This window comes from Corvus kubaryi, unplaced genomic scaffold (assembly GCF_017639235.1).
Source record: "Corvus kubaryi isolate FWS band 111438036 unplaced genomic scaffold, C.kubaryi_AGA036_p1.0 69, whole genome shotgun sequence".
NCBI lineage: Eukaryota > Metazoa > Chordata > Aves > Passeriformes > Corvidae > Corvus > Corvus kubaryi.
This window is the reverse complement of record NW_024582057.1, coordinates 4,716,878-4,739,756: the sequence shown is the minus strand read 5'-3', so window position 1 is coordinate 4,739,756 and position 22,879 is coordinate 4,716,878. Positions and strand designations below refer to the sequence as shown.

The 22,879-nt window shown below is 41.1% G+C and overlaps 1 protein-coding gene across 1 annotated transcript in view; it reads left to right on the top strand.

Annotated features, from left to right (window-relative positions):
* Positions 1 to 22,879, top strand: part of HIVEP1 (HIVEP zinc finger 1) — an 80,133-nt gene that overhangs the window by 18,114 nt on the left and 39,140 nt on the right. Inside the window, 1 exon segment of the mRNA XM_042049173.1 lies at positions 10,302 to 10,355. Coding sequence (XP_041905107.1) covers positions 10,302 to 10,355 — 54 coding nt within the window.

The following is a 22,879-nucleotide window of genomic DNA, read 5'->3' as shown; positions in this document are numbered from 1 at the left end:
ATGGTGAAGTGGCAGTGTTGCTGATTTGATGGGAGTTATCAAGGGAGATGAAGATGCAAATGAAAATGCAAAGGATTTCAAAATGACATTAGGTTGCTGTGCAACCATATTGCAAAAATGACAAATGAAATTCAGTGCAGATAAATGTGAAGTGATGTCCACAGGAAAATTATTCAAACTTTTCATTTAAATTGAGTTGCTTGTTAACACTTGGGCATGAGATCTGGGGGTCATGTATTTGTGTGGCAAAGTCAACTGTGTACTCGTTAGCTGTCAAAAAGCAAATAAAGCATTAGGAATATTTATGGCAGTAGTACAGAAAAACATATCTGTCACTGTAGCGTCTGTGGTGTGCCTTCATCTCTAACAAGTGGGATCGATTCTGATGTCTTCCTCCTAATTGTCTTGCTCTTCTTCACTTCCACCAACAAAGAGGATAAAACAGCACTGCAAAAGCTGCAGAGGTCAAAAGTTTATTGAACAGCTTTTGTGTAAAGCATGACTTAAGTAGATGAGGCCCTGCAGTTTGAAGAAAAATGTGAAAGGCTTACATGGATTCACTATGAAAAGCTCCCATGGATTCAAATGACACTTGGAGAAACTAATGTCGGAATAATCTGTGGGACCCATGAAGTTCAAGAACAGCTCCTGGGGATCACTTCAGTGTTGCCTGGTTTCAGAATCCGTGACTTACTCTTCTGCTTTTCCCTCAACTTCTCCTGTTAGCTGCTGTTGGAGGCAACATATTGGGCTGCACTTTTGGCTTGACTTGTGGGCTTTTGCTTTGTTTTGGTTTTTTGTTAGTCATCAAAAACTTCCTTTTTCCTTAGCCAGCAGTACTGTTTATTGTCCATCTTAATATCAGGTAATTGTAAGAACTTCAGTATCCAAAGTCCTTCTCAAGATCAAATAGTTTGAACCATTTCTATAGACACTTTAGAATCTCAGTAAAGAGATAATTTTTAGGGTATATGCTAAGCTTAAGAAAATTAATCTCTGCTTAAACAGGGTTGTTGGTGCTGTAGGTTCCTAGTGCTGAATATATCTACTTACCTGATGTCTGCCTTGTAAACTCAATAGTGTTTGAGGAAGTCCAGAAAGAGAAGAAGAAATTACAGAGAAGTTTGACCTCTCAGAGAACTTGCTGAAAGCCTCTGCACTGTTGTCTCAGGTGATGAAACACCAAGTCTTGGTGTTGTTCTACCTGTTGAACCAGTTTTGTGCCTTCTTGTGTTGAGCAAGCCCTCCCTCACCCACCATGCAGTTGAGAACAAGTGCTTTTGGAGTACCAGAAAGATGCATGGAAACTTTTTCCCCTGTTTGGCTGAGGAGTGGCTGGCTCCATCGTTTGTCGCTGTGGTTTAGGATCTGTATTTGAGAAAATACAGAATTTAACAAGATCTTTGGGCTCCACATATTATTATTTTGACATTTCCAGTCAGTGGAAAAGCTGTTGGTTTGTTGCTCTTTTTTTTTTTTTTTTTTTTTTTTATGTTTTCAGTTATTTCACTGGCATTTATTTAATTTCTGTGTCAGACTTGAAAGAAAAAGAAATATATATAGAATTGAAAACCACACCTTTTTCCAGTTTGGGGACAATAGATCATAGGCCAGTAAACCTGGTGGGGGAGGGAACCTGTCTCAGTGCAGAAGGTATGAAGGTGCTCCTAGCAGCAGCTTGGAGAAGCTGGTGAACTAGAGCAACTCATGACTTTACTATTTTAACTTCTAACACTGATATTGGGTTAGGTATAGAAACAACACCCAGAAAGCCAAAACTGAGCCTCGGAACAGTGAATACCCTCGAGGCTGTTAAGTAATTATTATGCAGATTTTAGTGATAATGATCACCCTGTCCTAGGTAGGCAGCTGAAATTGGCAGTGGGGCAGAACAATGCCGTAGGATCAGCATAGCAATGGGGTAATTATTGTGCTAGATGGCTAATTAGGAGCTATGCAAATGGATGCAATCAGTACTTGTGTTTGTAATTCGGTAATTCGGTACCGGAGGGAGACAATGTATAAAGGAATTATCTCTGGCGACTCAGCCGGTGCTCTCAGGAGCACACACAGGATGCTGGATCACCTGGCTTTGTGGGGCAGGTGGAAAAGGATCTAGCTGAGCACACACAGGATGCTGGATCACCTGACTTTGTGGGGCAGGTGGAAAAGGATCTAGCTGTGGCAAGTGCCACCCTTGTGTGTTGGCTTACACAGGGTGAGAAGGTGCCAGACAGGAGGTATTTCTCAGGATACTTCACCTACACTTCTGAAATTTTATGCTTGGCAGCTACTGTGCCTCTCCCCACAGGTGCCTCGCTGTTTGCTATATCCTTCTCTAAGGCGACAGTCATCCAAAAATCCTCTTCCTCCCCACCGCCTCCCGTGCTCAGTTTTTAATGAGTTTAAAAGCCTCATAATAAAAATTCAAATAATGCAAACAAACACAAGATTGAAAGCTCCCCAATCACAAATAAATTACACAGGGACGGAGTTGGGGTTCTTACGTAATTTATGCACATACACCTTGTCAACGCATCAGGAGCCCTTACCATATTTGAGTAATATATGTGATGGCAAGGGTAAAGCCATTATATTTAATTTATATACAGCTTTTGCGTTGACTGTTTTATTGTATATACAGTATAGCAGATCATTGCTGATACAAATTTAAACTGGAGATTATAGATTGTATTTTCAAATATACAAGCCTCTTTTTTTCTTAAAATGAAGAATAATAAAAGGAGGATCTTCATTTTCTGTTTTCAGCAGGGTTATATAAAGTATCTGTCATGAGTTCTTCATATTTAAATGCAAATAATTATATATGGCAGGGACTATGATGAGTATTCAAAGTTGACATTAGAATGAAAATGCATCAAATTTTTCTGAAAAACTGATCAAACACGTCATTAGTCAAGGTTATAATGACTAGTAGAACATTATCAGTTGTTTAAAATCTCATTTTAGATGTTTAAAAAAGTAGTTTATAGTTCTTAATAGGATGACTGCTGCTGCATCACCCTACTAGTTGTTAAGAGTTTTGAATTTACATAATTTAAGAGGCCTTTTTTATCCCCTCTTACAGCTTTACAAATACTCTTCAGACACAGTAGTATTGGACAAACTTTGAGATTTAATCTGGTTTACCTTGCAGTTTTGATAGGCTGGGGACATCTGTGCAATCAGTTACCAGCCTCAGCATTTGGCAACTCACTAAGCTGTGGTGCTGTGATTCTCTAAGCCCCAACTGGAAAGGAGAAGCCACAAAACAAACCATATGCCAAAAAGTGTCAAGTTCCCACAGTATGAAATTACAAAGGTGAAGAGACTGTCTTTCCTCATCTGATCTCTTCCTTTTAATCTTGAGTGTTCCTCATTGAACTGGAAAAAGGAAATGTATGGGGACCGAAGAGTGGTTCCCAATTAAAACTAGATTTAAATCTGAGTGAGGAGAGTGCCTCGTCCAGTGGGTTTCGTGAAATGCCTTCTTGCTGCTGTCTGCCAGCTTTGAAGGTGTTTGCTTTGTGGCAGGAAGGCGGTGGTGGAAACTTGGGGCCATCAAAGGCATCCTCAGCTGCCTGTGTCTGTCAGCCCTTGCAGCCCTGGGTGCAGGGTCCCCTCCTTCAGCACTGAGGGACGGCAGTACCATGCCCGGGCTGCAGTCGGGACCCTGGCTCGGCTGGTTGGGTTTCAGTTTTGGAGGCTCTCCTGCAGTGTGGGGACGTGCAGGGGCCTGCTGAGCCTCTACGCTCCCTGAGGAATGGCAAGAGGCAGCATCCCACCAGCTGCACCACCTCCCAATTAACCTAATGAGCTCCTTGTACAGACAAGACTCTGGGGTTTTGGGTTAGGGTTTTTTTTTCCTTTTCTTTTTCTTAATTAGCTGGTTAAAGGAAGTCTTGGGATTCATCTCAGTTAACCAAAACACATTAGGACTACGGCGTTCTTGTTTTAGCAGGTCGTAAAGAACCTTTCCTCCTCCTAGCAAAAGGGAAAGACAAGCATCACAGCCCCCTTGCAGTGGAGCGTGGGCGCTTCTGCATGCTCCCCAGTCCCAGGTGGGCACCCACAGCTGCAGGCAGGGTGCCTTGGGATTAAACACTGCCTGCTGTGCCAAGGGAACCTTCTATCCGGGAAATGGTCCAAGCTTGCATCATCTTTTCTTCGTTCATTGGCTTCATGTGGCTGCCCTTCGTGCCCTGCCTGCACTGCATGGGCATTGCTGCTTGGAGCATGGGTCTTCCCTCTGGGGGAGGTGTGAAATGGCTCACATGGGATGTGCGGCTGGGCTCAGGTCCTCTGTGTCAAGTCTGAGCCCTGGAGATGTTCAAGGCCAGGTTAGATGGGGCTTTGAGTGGTCTAGTGGGAAGTGTCCTTGCCCATGGCCAAGGGGCTGGAACTAAATGATCTCTGAGGGCTCTTTCCAACCCAAACCAGTCTATGGTTCATACGATGTGCTGCTCTGCACCACCCGTCTGGTACTCTGGGTATTTTTTTTATTTGTTTGTTTAATTGATTTAATAATAAATGCTTTCAGGCATACTTCTCATCCAGTGAAATGTGAAGCACTTTGCTACTGGCACATCAGCCTGGCGGGTTTCAGTAGTCTGTAGATGGAGATTTCCATGCAGGGACTCGGCCTCTTTTCACTTGCTATCTGAATTTAAGTAGTGGAAAATACAGCGTTTTGAACTTTCATCAGTGTTTTTCTTAAGCTGTGCACATCCCTGTCTCCCCCAAATAAAAACCCACTGACAATTGTTTTCAGTAATACTGCCCGGTGCATACAGACTGATTGCATTAATGTACTTCAGCTGAAGAATATTTTGTCACTTTGATTTTCTTTTCTGCCCCTGATCTAGATGATCAATACAAGAAAAAATAATTGAAATGACATCTTTCTTTGTGTCCATCTAAAAACCAGTGCAAAGTGATTTTCTAAATTACTTTTCAAATGTCTCCTGATGCAGTAAGGTAAGAGAGAGTGCAATTTATGAGAAAGCAAGAAGAAAATGTGCTGCCATCTGAAGCTGTTTTGCAGGAGGTATTTTTAGGATGACTCAGGCCTAAGGCCTGAGAATTGTTCTTGTCTTTAACTGAAGGGAAAAAATATGCTGACATTTTCCTTCCAGTTGTTTTGGTTAAATATTTGAAGATATAACTCTAGCCTTTCAGGCAAGATATAAACTTGTATTTTTAAAAGTTTTGATGTCATAGCCTGTTCTCAGCATCCATAATGGTCTAAATCTGAAATCTGCTGATTTTCCACTTGTCCATAACCAGAGTATGTGTGATTAAAGAAAACCAAAACAAAACACTTTTTATTGTTTTAAAGCAGCAATTATACATCTTAAACAAGAAGCCAAAAAAATCTCCTATTTACAGTGATACAGACACATGCAAATATGTGCAATGAAAAATACTCGTGTTTGGATGTTTTGCAAAAGCTTAGTGAACTTTTCGCATCCACCACTCCCCTGTAAGCTTTCCTGGAGGCTTAAAAAAAGGCTTCCTCAGTGATTTCATTCCTCTGTGTGTTGTCCCTGTATGGGGCAGATGACTTGTTCAACAGGACAAAGTCATCTCATTGTGCTGCTCTGGGGACACTTGAGAGAAAAAATAAAAGATAAAAAAAACCAAAACAAAACCCACAAACAAACCAAACAAACACCCAACTAGAAAATATGTTGTGCTCCAGCTTAAATTGCTGTCAGAAGTTACAGGTTTTATATTTTGCAAACCTCACACTTCCGAGTATTTCTGCTTTCCTTGCTGAAATTCCTAAGCCTTTGTTTTCCATAACTTACCATATAAGTAAGGCCTTTAAAATCTTACTGAAAATTCATGATGCATATCTAATTCACAGAATACTAGACATATTCAAGGTTTTATACGTTAAATGGGATGATATCTTTTAAAAAAAACCTGTAAATTAAATTTTATTTGTGACAATTAAAATCTGTGAGGTTATATCATTCAGTGAAGACCAAAAATAGAGACTGTAAACCTGTTGAAAAATCTGGTTTATTTTTTCATTTAAAACCCCACCACAGCACCACCATATCTAACTCAGACTGTTGGTATCCTTGTAATGATCTATCACAGCAGGAGGTGTGTAAAACAAGAAGCATATTTTACTGCATGCCAGTTTCCTTCCTTGCATTTCTAAAAAGCACAGTTACATTATATATTTAAAACCTCAAGGAATGTGATGATATTTCCACACAGCAGATACCTGCTGGGAGAGCTGTGTTGGAGAATAACATGAAAAGGTTTCATGCTGGAGTAAGAAAAGCCATTGTGCACAAGTTGTTTCACTTTCTTTTACACACATGCAGGTATGTGTGTGTATATACATATTTTATATGTATAATATATAAATAAAACTATTATATGATGCTACATGTGATTTGCATTTTTGTGGCATGCACCTGCTGGGATAACCCAGAGCTGGCTCTGTGGCTCATTGCACTGCTGTCACATGGAATCTCGATTCTCTACCACGATGCATACGATGATTTCCTCTTTCATTGCAGCTCCATGTTTTCCCCTCTAGTAAGCACTTGGTGAGAAGTGTCCCATCTTCAATGAGAGTGTGTCTTTCACTGTCGTTTGCTTCTAGATGTGTGCTACTCCAGGGGTCTGTCTGCTGAATATTGGGGCCATTAGCATAGGTCTTATAGTAAAGTAGTCAAGATCTGTACTATTCTGGCACTTAGGGGAAATGAAGAGGGTGCCATACCTAAAATGTATTAGAAATTTCCATTAGTTAAATGGCTTTCTCTTATCCTAATAGAAGTAGATAATATTCCAGTGATAAGGAAATGTTTCCTTTGTAAAATGTTCAGGTTAGACAGTATTACAGGTTTAATTCTGAAATAATATTAAACCAAGCAATTACTGGATTGGATAATATTATTTGCAATTAATAGAGGACTTCTCGGTTTTCAGTTCCTCCTGGGCTTTACAGATTATTTTTGTGTGCTGTATTTTTGATGATAAAGCATTTTCAAAGGTGTGTACCATTAGAACACCTATAATGTAATTATGACAGAATCTGCTATGTTGTCTGAAATAATGTTTCTTAAGATGTTTGACAAACAGCTAATTTAATGGCACACAAGAGAAGGAGATGACTGGATAATATAAATTTGATGTAGTTAGCAAGTTCTTGCTGGCGTACGTGCGAGTTGGCAGAAGACCTGGGGAAGCTGCCTTTTGGTGTTGCTGGGGTACTTGGCTCTAAGCCTGCTCTTGCCACCTGCTCCATGACCCTTAGGGATAACCCAGTTCTTCCCTCCAGCCTGAAACACAGCGGTTTGTCAGGCAGTTGCCTGTGTAGGATCTGTAGTTGTAAAATGCAGCAGGGCGGGAAGCAGCTGCCACAGATTTTGTACGAAGGTTTAGACATGCCTTGGTGTAATAGCCAGAGCACCTAGTGTGTGATGCTGGCCATTGGGAGGATGTAGGCCCTAACAAAACATGTAGGCCCTAACAAAACATTTAGCCCCAGACTGATGTTAATACCCATGCCTCATTTACAGTCCAGATCACTGCTTTTGGTTTCCAGCACCAACACCGAGATTTTTCAGTGTTCACAATGTTCAAAACTGTTCTGCACAGGGATACCGCCATAGGTAGGAAGAAATATACACAGCAAATATAACTCCTTGGGGAAAACCTCTCAGGAGACGCAGGAAGTGTAGGAGACTTTCTGGCTGTGTACCAAGCACCTGTTTACCTAGCTATTATTCCTGTTATCTGTGGTTCTTTGTTTGGGATTACAGTCTGACAAAGAAGTGGCTGGGAATTATTGATAGGAACTGTTGGGGTTTTTTTCCAATAAGAGAGAGAGAGAATTCAGTAGAGGAAATCCAAGCCTTTAATCTTTCTGACAATCTCATGTAGCATGATTCCAATATACTTTAGTAGTTTTTCTCGAAAAAGTAGGATGATTGTGAATTCAAATGCATGTATTTCTTGTAGCATTTATGTGAAATATGCAGATAATTATTTTAATAATGAAACTACAGTTTTCTATGTACTTAGGTGTAAGTTTTCTTGACAAAACATTTACTCTGAAGGCAGAAACACCATACATTTTGCATTAAATATATCTTTAAGCATAGAGGAAGTGAATTTGATAGCCAGACTATGGGTTTGATTTCTTGTTGCCTTTCGGTAAAACCTGCAGCTCCATTTACATGGGTAATTTGTTGATACTTTTTTTTTTCCTGTGTGTTCATGTATTTTAACAGCTGTCCTGCAACATTGTAAATTGCTTATTCTATCACCTTTCTGTAAAGCAACAACAGTCTGGAAAAACACTGTAAGATTGCTAGATACATTTTCCTCTGATAGTATTAGTGGCACATGTATATAAAAGATGCTTTGTTTACAGTTCCTCTTATTTTTGTTAGAAATGGTTATTTACAGCCCTTTCTACAAAAAAAAAGTATTAACACATTTAGTATTTCAGCTGTAGCTATAATTCAGGAAAATATCGAGTCTTCTGTGTTTAAAGTAAGCCTGCATAACTGGCTTGGTAAAGAGATGGTGAAAGATTGTGCTCTTTTTGAGTTGTTTGTGTTTTTTCTTCAGCAGCCAGTAAGTCAACACAAAAGAAAATGTGATAAAACTTTCCTTTAAATATGTGTGTATGTCTCACTAACCCCAGAGGAAGCGGGAAGAAGTTTGGCTTTTAAAATTGCAGTAGTAGTCTTTCTCATGAGAAGCTCTGAGAGTCTGCTCGGTTAGCACCCTTGTGAGATGTTCTGGTTCATCCTCTGGGACAATGTATGACAGAGAAGTTACTGAGCTTTAATGGGAAAGGAAATCTGGTACTTGTTCTGAAAAACAGAAATGCAGAACCAGAGTGAGCTCGACAAAACTCAGTCTTAAAAGCTGCAAGAAGGGTTTGATTCAGTTATAATTATTTGGTTCTACTGAGGAAATAATCAAGAAACAATATCAGACTTCAACTGTGAACAAATGGTTCCAACATGCTTGAGTGGTTCAGCTGATAAATAATAGAGAAGTCATTTAAACCCACTTACTAAGAATTGTGTTGAAGAAAGGGCCATTTTTTGAAACCTTGTGCTGCATAGCAAGGGTGAGTAAAAGTCAGGCTGAGTAAAGCCTCCATGCTTGTGAAGAAAGAGGTGAGGACTTTGCAGAGCTGTCCTTCATCTGTTTATGGCAGCCATGAAGTCTGGTATTTCTTGAGTTGTACCGATAGAGTCTGAGAGGTTTAGGATGAATCCAGTTACATTCTGTTCTTTCAATTTAGTTCAATAAAAACTGACACCACCAGGGGAAAAGAAAAAAAAATAATACAATAAAAAATGGTTTTCACAGGTTTTTTAGGAAATGATCATTTAGATCTGAAAGCCATGTTCCAAGCTCAGATTTTGGTCAGTCAGGCCATAGTTTGATGCTCAGAACATCCAGAGAGAGAGCTCAGCCTTTCCCAGTGCTGCTGCTTCTTACCAACACAACCTTTTATCCTGAACCCATTCAGAGGACTGTTTGCTACCAAAAGAAAATCGTTCTCAAGTTTTTATTCACTCCAGTTGTGCCTTTTCGTGCTTCTTGCTCTGCTCAGACAAACACGCACACGTGCAGAATGAGGTCCCCCCTTCCCACAGGACCGTCTGTGCAGCAGCAGGAGAAGCACAGTTCTCATTCCAACACCAATATGTCTGAGGGGCAGCAGGTGAACTGAAAGACAGGCTGGGAGTAAAGACTCAGGGCCTCCTTTTGCTCCTGCTGTGCATGTGGGAATTTCTGGTAGCTTCACGGAGGAATAAGGTGGGGGCCACCACTCGCCCCCTGCTGCTCCCGTGTGACAGTATTGGCTCCATTGCTTCACTTAGCAAATCTTGTTTGCTGTTCCTCTCACTATGTTTAATGCAACATTGACTTGTTCTAACAACATTTTTCAAAAATGTATTAAAATACTCTGTAATGCACCATAACACCTATTCCAAAGAGCCCCCTGACTGCACACATTATTATAGATGGTAGGAAGCTACAGTGGGATTAGCTGTTGACTGCAGATCTGATGCCAGTGCTTTTCTTTCTGTGGTTCCATGTAATTTAACATGTCAATAGCCTCCCTGGTAAAACATGATAAAATTTTATATGGCTGTATTACTCATAATGTACCACATATTTACGCATGAATGATATCACTCCTACATATAAACAGATATTGCAAGACTGATTTCAGTAAATGACACACTACAATCTTGCCTTTTTTATATATGTATTTTAACAGTGACTTCTGTTTCTTGCAGACAAAATTGAAGAAGCACAAAAGCAACTTAATGGAACAGAAGACCAACAGAGAGGTAATAACAACCCCCCCAAATAAAATAGAAAATAAATAAAGTATTGTGATCCTAGAGGCTGGTCCAAAGCCTTCCTGTGTCAGTGAAAAGACTTGGCTGGGCTGGGCACTGGATGAGGCCCCAGGCACGTCTGTCTGCAGATCAGGGGCTGTGTCTGTAATGTCCCACTTCAGCTGAGACACAAAGGCTTTGTTTTAACCACTCAAGTAGCTGCCTTGACCTTGATGAGATCGCTGAAGCTGTAGCATCAGGGACCTGCACATTGCTGACTACATTCTGTGCTAACCCTTAGTTCATTATGTGATTTACCTAATCATTAATAACCGTATTTGGTTTATGGTGAGCAATATGTGATGATTTCCAACAGATGCTGAGGAAGGGGACTGATCATCACAGCTAATTTTAAGAAACAGATGACCTGTGGCAGATTTAATCTGTGTGTTAGGGCTTAGAAAGCTGGTGGAAAGTCATTGCATTTCAGGACTGGCTGACTGCAGTGATACTTGTTTGGTCGTGTGATAAATCTCATCTACATACTGTGGAGATGCCCAGACACAGAGTGGGAACCCAAACAGAACTTTCCCAGGTTACTACTGGGCCCATCATGGGAGAGCCACGAGTGGTCATCTCCACAACCTAGAGGAGCACAGGGGCAGGAAGAAACCCAAATTAAGGATACAGAGAAAGAGAGATCCTGTCCAGTCTCCTCTCAGGCCTGTGCCTACAGAGCCCCAGCCCATGTCCGGGAGTGAAACCATCACCATGCGCAGTCAGGGAACAGCTCTGCAGTTCACTTTTTGGACTAACAGTGTTGCTAGCTGGGAGTGTGGGACAAATTGCAGGGTGCAGGGGAAAAGCTTTTGGGGATTGCTCAGGTCATACTACCTGGAATGTCTCGGAGATGAGCAAAAGGTGGAGAGAGTGAGCAATGTAGGTGATATAAGAAGGAACATATCTGGGAAGTGGAGTGATAACTGAATAAAAGGGTTGGTTTGTGTGCTGGCAGGGGCTGGCCAGGACAATTGTCTGGGCTTGTTCTGCTCCTGACCATCACAGTCTGTCCTGTCTCTTCAATATCTCCACACAGATGGGGGGCTCTAGGAAACAGGGAAGTCCTGAACAGCTCTGGCTGTGTGTGCAATGCTCTGTACCAGCAACTGGAGTGGGGCTGCAACCCTGAGGGCTGATAGCGTCCAGGTGCAGCAACTGGGGAGACTGGGTTGCTACTGGGCAGGCTGAGTTTGTGAGCCAAGCTGCTGGTGAAATCCACCTTGGATGCATACATATGTTTCCATCAGTGGACACTTGCCGGGCTTAGCCAGATCAAGGAGCAGGATGACGTAGGAGTGCTCAGAGTGTCTGTCCAGGATCTGTATGTCCAGCCATATATATGTACGTATGTATGGCGTGTATGTGTTTAAGCTGTGTATGTGTCCCTCTTGGGAAGACATTTTCAGCCTTGCTACTGGTTGAACCTGGGGGCATGGAGCAGCAGCACCCTCACTTCTCTTGGGCTGCTGGATTTGGCAGATGAGATAATTCCTAGTGTCTGGTGTCAGTGCTTTGGCTTCTTCTGGGTAGGCATTTACCTTTCAGTGGTAGTGAGCTGCCCATCTGGCCTGTGACACATCTGTGAACAGTGTTGTAAATTGTTGATGCTCTTTCCTGGAAGGCTTATTATCTTTCAAAACAATGAACTTCAAAACTTTTTGACGATTAGGGAGCAGAAGACATACCCAGGTGGATCTCAGCAGAGTCTCTCTGGACCAGCATTTGGTCTCCAATGGAGGGAGTAGGACGTACTGTTTAAGAACAGCACATAAGCCTGGTCACTCTCTTTAGCCTATTCCTTATGAAATCCACGCACATTGGATTTAGAGATGTCTGCCTCATCCCTTTATTATATAGACATTCATGGAGCTGTTATCTATGAGTAAAGTTGATTAAATGCTGTTTGCACCCAACATTTTCTGGCATCAAACTGCAGTAGTTCACTAGCAATGACATTAAAAATGCATGATTTTATCTTTTCTCCTCAATTTCCAATTTTTTTTCCCATTTTCAACAGGTGCACCCTAGCTCAAGCACTGTGAATTACGAAATAGCAGTTCTACACTCACCTTATCCACTGCCTTCATGATTTTATAAATCTTGTCCATATTTTGCTCAGCTTTCTTCGCTCCAAACTTGTAGCTGGTTTCATATTTCAAGATGTTTAATACAAACTGTCTGATATGAGTACCAGGACTGTGAAGTTGCTCTATGCATTTGTAAAAGGTGGAAGAGAAAAAACGTAAGTGGCTAGAGAGCAGACCTTCAAATGTTTGCAGAGACTTTTTAAACAAACTAGACCTTCCATTAAATATTTCTTATGTATTTCTGTTTAGTGTATCATAGATAAGTGGTATTGTCATCCAAACATGAAAAACTTGGCACATAAGGTATGTCTGTTCTTGTTGCTGTTGGTCTCACAAAAGTAATATTGCTCTGGATGATTTTTTGTGATGAACTTGTTCAAGCTAAAGACGAGCTAACCTCTGCTTTCAGGCATTTGTTCTCATGTGTGGTCCAGTAACATCTTTGCATAAAGGAAGATAAATTCTCTAGTGTAAACTTAGTGATGTACTCCGAAAGGGATGGGATTACAAAGGTTTATGTGGTGGTAGCACTCAGCTTTCACCATCTCAGAATCAAAGAGGGATTTGACTTAATTTTTGGCTTCTAGCCTAAATTCCTATGGCTGGAAATTGAAAAATAAATTTTTACATCAAAAACTCATATAGAAATAACTGAGATAATAAAGTTACTCTTTTCAAATTAAAACTGTCCTCTGCCACTGTGGGATTTTTTTAGTTTCTTAAATGCCTGGATAGATCACATTCTTGGTAATATGAAGTAAACAAAATTATTTATTTGAAGCTTTACACTCTGAAGGCTGCTGAAAAAAAGAAAATACATGTTTTGAGCTAAACAAGTAAATAAAAACATGCACATATTCACATAAGTTATTTTAAATCACAATCCAGTGTGTACAGATTCATGGGAAGTATGATTGTGTTTTTCCTCTTGGTTAATTTATTTTGGTTTTCAATTCATCTAGATCACTTTAGATTTGTTTATTTCCTATCTGAAATGATTAAGAAATGTAATTTTGTGAAATTTGTCATAAGTTAATTACTGCTCTGTCAGAGAAGCTGTCAGTGGCACAATGTATTTGTGGGGAGGAGTTTTTCGTAAGTTTAATCATGCTGAGTTTCTGCTTAGTAGCATTGTGCACTGATCAGTCATAACTTTATACATGTGTGGGATTTAAGTTGAATTTAATTGACTACAGAAATACATATATTTAACACCTCATTTTGCCATTAGCTATAGTAATCCAATTAAGTGCAAATTAGAATAGGACTCAAGCACAGATGAGCCAGTAAATGGGCAGACCTAGCTTTCAAGTTTGCACCTTGGTTATTTATACAAAGTTGTAACTGGAGGACCTGCTTTTTTATTTTTTGAAGTGATAGTCCACTATGGATATTCAAACGGCCTTGATTCAAATGATCACTTGAGACCAGAAATATGTTCATTAGGGGCTGTGCTCAGCTTCTTGCTCAGTGAGTGTGCAAGGTGGCTAATTCTCATGTCTCTTCATTTTCTCTCTGCTGCCCAATTGCCACTCTGAATTTTCAGGAGGAGAAACCATGCTTCCTCCTTATCTTTGCTGATATCTCCCAACGCTCGCTCTTTTACACCCTGAGTGTGCCCCTGCTTTGGGGCTGCATTTTGACTTCTGACACAGGTACAGGGTTTCATTAGTGTGATAGAGAAGGTCTTGCTCCACGTGGTGTTCTTTAAAATCTGGAAGGGATGTTGAGTTTGAACTACACAAAACTTCTCCTTGAGAAGGCAGTGAAAGTTTTCTCTGGTGTGGGACTCAGTGGGTATTGTGGGCTGGAAAGCATTCAGGTGAATGCAACTGCTTTATCTTTAATCTGCCACTGACCATCCTGAGAAAGCCATCCCAAGGATGTGTCTCTGTCTTTTCCCTTCCAGACAAGTCAAGTTCTCTCAGATCCTTGTGATTACCACAGAGGCTTCTGATTTGGTCATCCTCAGAAACAATCCAGCCCCTGAAGTGCTGTAAGCATTTTGTTTCCTGCTTTATCCATTGCAGCAGTTCTTTGCCTGTCACAGCACTCTGGATCCTAGGTACATCAGCCCCACCAACACCTCCATTGTGTTCCTTAAGACTAGTGGAACTAACTTGGCTGTCTCCATACTTCGTGTCAGCAATGCTGACTGCCACCTAAATCTCTCCCCCTCTGCTTCTGAAAATGTTCAGGGAACTCAAGTTGGTGACAAACTCTAGCAGCACCAAGATTTGCCAGAAAATGGATGACAGATTTTCAAAAGGACCATCTCATGGCCTGATGTATACTCTGTATTGCCTACCAATCCTGGGGTCTCTCAGGCTGCTAAGACTCCATCATTTCAGGTAACTGCTTCTTGCCATGTCACAGCCAAAAGGGATCAATGATAAATTTCCGGATAAGATGGAAGAGGAATTTCTTCATTCTCTTTCTCATTCATGGCTATTGCTGTGTCCTCAGACCACAGGGTGGTCTGGAATGGCCTGGAGACATGCATGTGTTCCTCAGCCTCATTGGAGTTCAGGCTCGCAGGCAGTCCTGGTTGTTTGTCAGGTGTGAATTCATCCCTCTGAATAAGCTGCTGCCCATGTTTGATCAATTTTTTGACTTTCTGCCTTGTCAAGGTTTAACCCCAGCTGACAACTAAGCCCCACACAGCTGCTCACTCACTCCACCACAGTGGGATGGGGGAGAGAATCACAAGAGTATAACTGAGAAAGCTGGATGGAGATAAAGACAGTTTAACGGATAAAGCACTCAAGCAAAGCAAAACTAAAAACTCATTCACCACTTCCTATCAGCAGGCAGGTGTTCTTCCATCTCCAGGAAAGCAGAGTTCCATCACATGTAACAGTGACAAATGACATCATTCCTAATGTCCCCCTCCCTTCCCTCTTCTTCCCCCAGCTTTATATGCTGAGCATATGGTCTGGAATATCCCTTGGGTCAGCTGGGGTCGGCTGTCCTGGCTGTGTCACCTCCCAATGCCTTGTGCCCCCCCAGCCCACTCGCGGGGGGGAGGGGGGGTGTGAGGAGCAGAAGAGGCCTTGACACTGTGCAAGCCCTGCTCAGCAGTAATGAAAACATCCCTGAGTTACCAACCCTGTGTTCAGTACAAATCAAAAACACAACCCCATACAAGACTCTGTAAAGAAAATTAGCTCTATCCCAGCCAAAATGAGCACATGTAGGAAAGAGGGAGATGGGTGTACTGTTTGTACCTATTTCTTCAATAGGTAAAATTTTAAACAGGTTACTGATTGTCTCTGCAGGCTGTTTACAGGATAACAAATCAATCCTGAACTTACACTTCCAGACCTTCTTAAGGGCATGCAGGCCTCTGCCAGTCTCTTCTCCTCATTTCTTCCCAGAAAGGTATCTCTCTGTCTGGCTTCAAGGAAAAACCTGTTTTTTCTCTCATGGATTTGAGGCTTTGTATTACATGCTACCTCAACAACTGCAGCTGACTTTATTCAGACAAAGCATGGGAATAGTTACATCTTGAACATCACCTTTCCTTCAAGGTCTGTGCTCCACAGCATGGACCAGGAGGCTCCATGTTCTGGTGGCTCTTTTTGTTGCAGCACACCTAGTTTCACCCCCAGAAAAGGCAATGCCATAAACAGCAGAAAGGAATAAGCTGTTATTTAAGTTTCAGATCCATGCTTATGTTGGTCCCTTGCAGTTTGCCAGTTCTGATAGTGAGTACTCATTTTGGAATACCCACTTGAGTTAAAGGGTCTATTCGAAGGTCCATTTAGCACCTATTTGAGTCTGTAATTTGCCTATCAGTCAAGTTGCTGTAGTTTCTCACTCCATCCTTTCCACATTCCTTAAAGAGCTTTTTCAGTTTCTTGCCTTCATCTGGAGATGCAGGACTTTGAATACTAAGCTGTTTATTCTTCTGTGTCATCAGTTCCAGATTCTCAGCATAGCTCTTCAATTTTTAGTCTGTGAAGATGAATTTCTAAGTTGCTCTCACTTATTCCAGAGGCCAGTTGTGGCAGACCTGTCTTGATATCTTCCAGAGGTGCCACGGGTTTGTCCCTAAGACAGTATCAGAATTTCACCCAGATCAGCTCTCTTTCCAGAGTCTTATGCTTTGATATTAGTAGAGCCTCTTCGCGTTTATCTTGAGATACAGAAACATTGTTGGCAGGTTCGAGAGTTTTGCTTGACTTGATCAGTCATTGTTCAAATGGCTGCAGGTTCTGTCAGTGGTCACTGAGAAACCACCTCGACAGAACCATTCAAAGCCCTGGTTTGCACTCCAGCAAGGTCCAAGCAACTTCTGGGGTGCTGTTGAAGTACACCTTTATTTCCAGCCTCTGTCATGGAGCTGCCTGAAGCCTCCATCATAATTTTCAGTGGGTGCTGATCTGTCTCTGAAGCCTAAAGGTTGAAGCAGTGTTTGGTGGAGTGGCTCTGTAGTCACTGTTTGCATGCAGAACATGACTTTCCACTTGCTTCCTTCAGTCCCAGTATAGCTATGTGGAACCACCCCTGGAGTGAGCGGACCTTTGAGCTGTCGTGCATAGAAAGAGAAAAGAAAGGAGAGATTGCGTTCCCCAGCAAATACTCTCTGAGATGCACAATCCACATGCACATATGTTCCCCTCCCACACTTGCAGTCCCTTCAAAGCAATGTGTTGGCATGGAGGAGAGGCAATCAAAATTAAATGCCCTTAACCTTGTTTGCCCATCTGCTGTTTTTTTAACAGGAATATTATTTTTCTAGTAAAAGAACAGCGCTGAGATTTGAGTGAGGAGGTTTGTCTTTATAAAAGTGAGCATGAGACTTTAGTTCACAAATATAAGTTCTGCTGCAGATTCATGGTAGACATATTTTGTATCTTCAGAGTTCTTCCAAACCCTCCCTGCTTTGTCATTCGTCTTGTTAAATGAATGCATGTTGTTGACAAAATTATAGAGGGAGTTTGAAATAAATTATTATAAATATACCAGGATTCTGCTTAGATAAACAAAGCATTGCATATGTCTTACCTTAAAGATCGATGCTGTTTTCATGTTGTCATGTCCCAGCTTACAGACGACTCTCACCAGCCCACCATCTGGCTCCAAAGGAGCAGCCAGGTCCCTTCCCTCCTCTCCCCTCCTCATAGGCACTCCCATTCCTGCTTTCTGCCACTACACCTCTCCAAAAAAGCAGGTGGGAGCACTGCATGCTGGTGATGTGCCCTGCTTTCTAGGCTGTCACAGAATCATATAATGGTTTGGATTGGAAAGGGACCTTAAAAATTATCTAGTTCCAGCTTCTTCCAACCCCTTTGCCGTGGGCAGGAACACCTTTCACTAGACTAGGTTGCTCAAAGGCTCATCCAAACTGGCGTTGAACACAGCCAGACAGCTGCAGTCAACAGTGTATTCTTTCACTTGGGGGAAATAGGAAGTGGAATGAGAAGGGGAGATACCAAAGAAAAATCTGGAAATGTGATGCTCAACAATTTACATGTTTTGATTTACTAGCTTAGTGTGATGTCGTCCTCCACAGATGTTTCCCTGTATTTTTCCAGGAGATTTGCAGGCACAGGAGCTCTCTGGATTCTTTGCTGCTGTGTGGTACCCATGTACTATCATTAGTCCAAAACATTTTCTTTCCATTTTGTATCTGTGGGAAACTGGCTTACTTTTTGGGCAAGGTACATAACCAAGATCCAAAGTTTCATTTTATTCTTTTCATCTTTTCATCCTTATCTTCAGCAACCATATGGGCTAGAAATACAGTCGTTCTAAATGGAAGCATATAATCTTCAAAAATGGCAAGTTACAGTAATGTCGTGTTGTTACTTAATGCTGATGAGAGGATTAGCTTGCTTTTTATTTTTTTTTACATACACAAGAACTACCTTCCTTTTACTTTTGAAGTGTTCAAAGCTACCACTTAGCAGTGAGATTTCATGCAATTCACTTGTGCACTTTCCTGATCTCTGATTTCATCAAGTGTTTGTATCTACATTTAAATATGTCAATACATCTGTCTGAGAGGTAGTTTATTTAAATTGTTCTCTGTGTGTCGATCTATAAAGCTTTAATTCAAGACTGAAGTATCTTCCTAAAATATTTACATCAGCTCAGACAGCCACAATTGGCCTAATGCAGGAACTATTTGTGTCTATAGCTCATGTCATACAAGATCTCACGTTTTCATAAAGTCACATCTATTCTTAAAATCTCTGATGTTTTCACACTGAAGGAACATTGTGTGCTGCTAATAACAACAGTGACAACTTGAAAGGTCCCTTCTGTCTTGAGGCACATTCAATGCAGAGGTTTATACCCACAAAGGACAGTGAGAAAACTCTCCTGACTTCTGTGAGAACAGAAATAGTCTCTGATATCATTTAACCTCATTTTTCATTGCTCTTGTCTTCACCAGTTAAGTACATTTTAATGTCCCCACTTTGCCAGTGGGGGCAAACTCATAAAAATGGAGATGTTTATGTGTTCTATGCTCTGAGAGACAACGTTAGAATATGGGCTTAACTCAGGGAAGTTTTCTGGCTCCTGTAAACCTCCTGCATTGTCAGTCAATGTCTGTGTCTGTTATTTCTATTTTAATTTTCTTTGGTTAGTACATTTAGTTTAGACTACTAGCAGCTGAAATCTGCTCGGTAAATCCGCTGCTGGTGCTAGACATAGCAAGAGCTGGTGTTGTTTTGACAGGCAGACAAACAGATTTACAGTTTTAAATTGAACATTTCATCCTTTGGAGCTATTATGAGAACTTGGTTAAAACATTAATGGGATATTAAAGTAATAGTATTTTGACTTTTCCTGACAAGTATGGCAAATTTTCGTAGTGACAGTTCAGCAAAAGAGATTCCAACCTGCAAGTATAATTTTCAAAGGGACATTTTACAAATTAACATTATAAAACAATCATTGGAAAAGCATGTTTCTCATAGTAAATGGAAAGTATCTATTCCAAATCCACTGTACAGTACATTGTTAAATCAGTGGCTGTGTTTTCAGACACGGTAACATTTTGAGCTTGGTCCTGCTTTAATGAATAGAAGGATTTCTTGCAACTTTATAAAATCTGAGGCCAGAACAAGCTCATTTTTGTGGTGGGAGGATGCTGAGCTAACAAACTGGCTAATTTGAGAGCATACCTACGCACGCGCGCGTAGTAAATTCAATAGGGTGCTAATTTTAGCTGATGTGAGCTAGGAGCAAGCCAGTTGTGGAAACGCAAGGTTTTTTACTTGTTAGCTTCCTTGTAGTCTGCCTTGCATATGAGTAATGGGTGATTTTTTTCATACTTTCCTGATACTCCTTTAGCTCAGGGAGTTGTTAGTTTCCTTTGGTCTGCTTCAGAAGGGAAAATATAATGTAAAGATGGATGATGAATGATGAGTTGGATATGGTGTACCACTCTCTGGTAACTGTATGCTTATGCACTGACCTGGATGGAGCCTTTCCTAGGAATCTCCTTGAATGTATGGATGTGTGAGAGGGCAAAAAGAGAGACTGTGCGCATCTGTGGAAAAGAGCAGGTGAGGCTGGGGGGAGGACAGAGCTCTGAGTAGCTCGGAGGTCTCAGCACTGGGGACCTCCCACTGATGCTGAAGCAAACCTATCCTGGGGGAGATTGTCATTCCTACCTCCAGCATGACAGACCTACAGTCTGGATATTCCTCGATTAGGACATTCCTCATGTCTAGATTTCCATCAAATGAACTTACTCTACTTTTGTTGTGTTCTCAGCACCATTTAGTCCCAAAAGAAAGACCCGCTGTGTGGGACTTTTCCTACTCTCTTTGCCAAGCCTCCAATTCCTTTCTCTGTCTTTAAATAGTGAGGTTGTTAGGTGTGAGCTCTTTCCTACTCTTCATTCCTAGTGAGTTGCTACAGGCAGTATGGAAATTGCTCCATTTGATCCCTGCTTTTCAAACGGAAGATTATGTTAAAGAAATGCAGAGAATGTGACTAAGGAGCTTGTTCTGTTTGAACATCATTATGTGCAAGGATGGTTTAGTTAACATCTTGTTCCTTTCATTTCTGTTTTTTTCCCCAGACTCATGTTTGGGTATTTTGTATTCAGTGTCTCATCTGACCATGCAGCAGTTGCTCTCTGCTGAAAACCCTTAAACTGGCTGCTGTTTCATGAGCCTGTCTATCATTCTTTTTTCATGGCCTTTCTTCATCAGTGGTGTTAGAGGTGGAAGCTGTTCTAATGATTTCCTAGCAAAATCCTAACTTTCCAGTAACAACTGGACATCCGTAAATTACAAACAGGTACTTCAGTTGTGAAACAGTTGACAACATTGCCTGACACTCAAGGAAAATTTCCCTGAGCTATTTTAGTTAATTTCTGGCAATGTACTTTCTTTAATTATTTATATTTAAGCAGCTTTTATTTTTACATGGATAATTAGGTGGAACTGGTTTCTGCTTTGGCTTTGACTGGGAGCTCATTAATTTGCCTTTTGGAGGCATCCTGTCTTTTTTGCTTGTCTTCGGAGTGCCCAGCAAGGAAGAACTTCTCAGGCTGGGATTGCTGGTGATGTGAGTTATCATAACATTGTCTCTCCACTTACAGTCAATGTGCTTTATCTTAACAGCGCTTAAGATGTGATTACTTTTCTCAGATTATATGAAGGGTTCTGTGTAGGTAGGAATATAGAGCTGTTAAGGGGCTGTAATGCAGAGCCAGTACATAAATGCCATAGGGCTACTTAATATGGTAAATATTTTTAATTTTTTTTCCAGGATGTTTAAAATGCTGTAGTATATGCCCTTGCTGAATTTTCATACATTGCCATTTCATGTGTGTAGTTAGGCATTAACCATGGCCTGTGTGGTCATTGTCTGCTGGTTTTGCGTTGCCTTTCCTCTGTCTTTCAATGTCAAGTCCTGTGAAACTTCACAGTGGTTTAGCCTCTGCTGGTTTCTTACACCATAATGGTGGGAAATCTTGATCAGTATCAAATGTTGTATTTCATTTAATGTGTTTCATGCTAGGCAGGAAATTAATTCTTTTATGGGGGAAAAAAATCCTATTTTACTTTGGTCAGAGATTTTCAGATGTGCTGAAGTGTTGCATTAGATTCCTGTTTGCATATGGACCTTGGAATTTCTCAGTTGAGGCTCTCATGTTACCTCAGTCGTCAGATGTTTATTACTGTTTGATCTTCATGGTCTTCCTCATCAAGCATGCTGATTTTATGGCTAAAAATCTGCTGGTTGTTACTTTCTTCTCTCAAGTCAAGTTGCTAGATGCACAAAATAAGATCAAACTGTTCTAAAGAAGGTATTTCTTTTGTTGGCATAGGGCAGTTATGTCCTTACATCAGAAGTCAAGGTTGTCTTGATGTGAGTTGCCATGACTTGGAAACGTGCCACCCACAAGACAGCCCCAGACTGCAGCTTATCATTTACTCTGTACCTGTCCCAAGCCAAACAAGGGTTGGCAGGCTCTCCTGTCTGAGATGAAACTGTATCATGGGAGAGCTTCCTGGTAAGTCCAAGCCCTGTGCCTGGGGGCAAAGGTGTCTCCCTCTCCTTATGCTAAAATGTTATTGCACAATTTATAAAGCTAATCCGTTCTGCCCTCGCAAGGGTGCCCTGGTATTTCACCATGTGTGAGGACTAGCCCAGAGGACACTTTTGTGGCTGCAACCTTTAAACCTGTCAGTTGCTGTATTTCACTTACAAGGTTATGTGTGTTCCTGTTTCTTAGGGAGGAACCTTTTATGGTTTGAATTAATTACTGGATCATATCTGTATCTCTTCACTGTAGCTTCGGTCAGTCCAGGACATTATTCTCCCCACTTTGAAACACTAGTTTTAAGTACAGGCAGGCCTATTATTTCAGGGAAACATTATTCAAAGCCAAGAAATACTTCTTCCTTTCCTCAGTGTTACCTTTATAGGTAACATACCTCCACACAATTCACTCCTGTTAATGTACAATCAGTGGAAACAGTAGATTGTGTAAACTTTACCATTTGTACTAAACATTATTAAATAATATTTGCCAGTTCTTAGCTATTCCTTACTTTTGGTAGCCAGCAATATGGGTATTTCTTGGAATATCTTTAGCTGAAAACCCCAAAATTCCATATGAACAGAATGTTTTTATATTGCATTGGTTTTATTGAGGTGCCTGTTAGTTTTGCCATTAGTAAGATGAAATGTGAACAGAATTTGGTGGTGGGATTTGTTTCATGGTGGAAGTCGCAAATGGGAAAAGGAATTAAGCGAAAAGGACAGAAAAGCAGGATTCCTGGGGATGCTGTTCCTGGTGTAGTGAGAGAATGCGTCATTGGTGTGTATTCTGATAGTGATGAATTAATAAGATGAAGACCTGTGGAAGCATGTAAACAGTGTCTTGGGTATGAATGTGAGCAAAAGTAC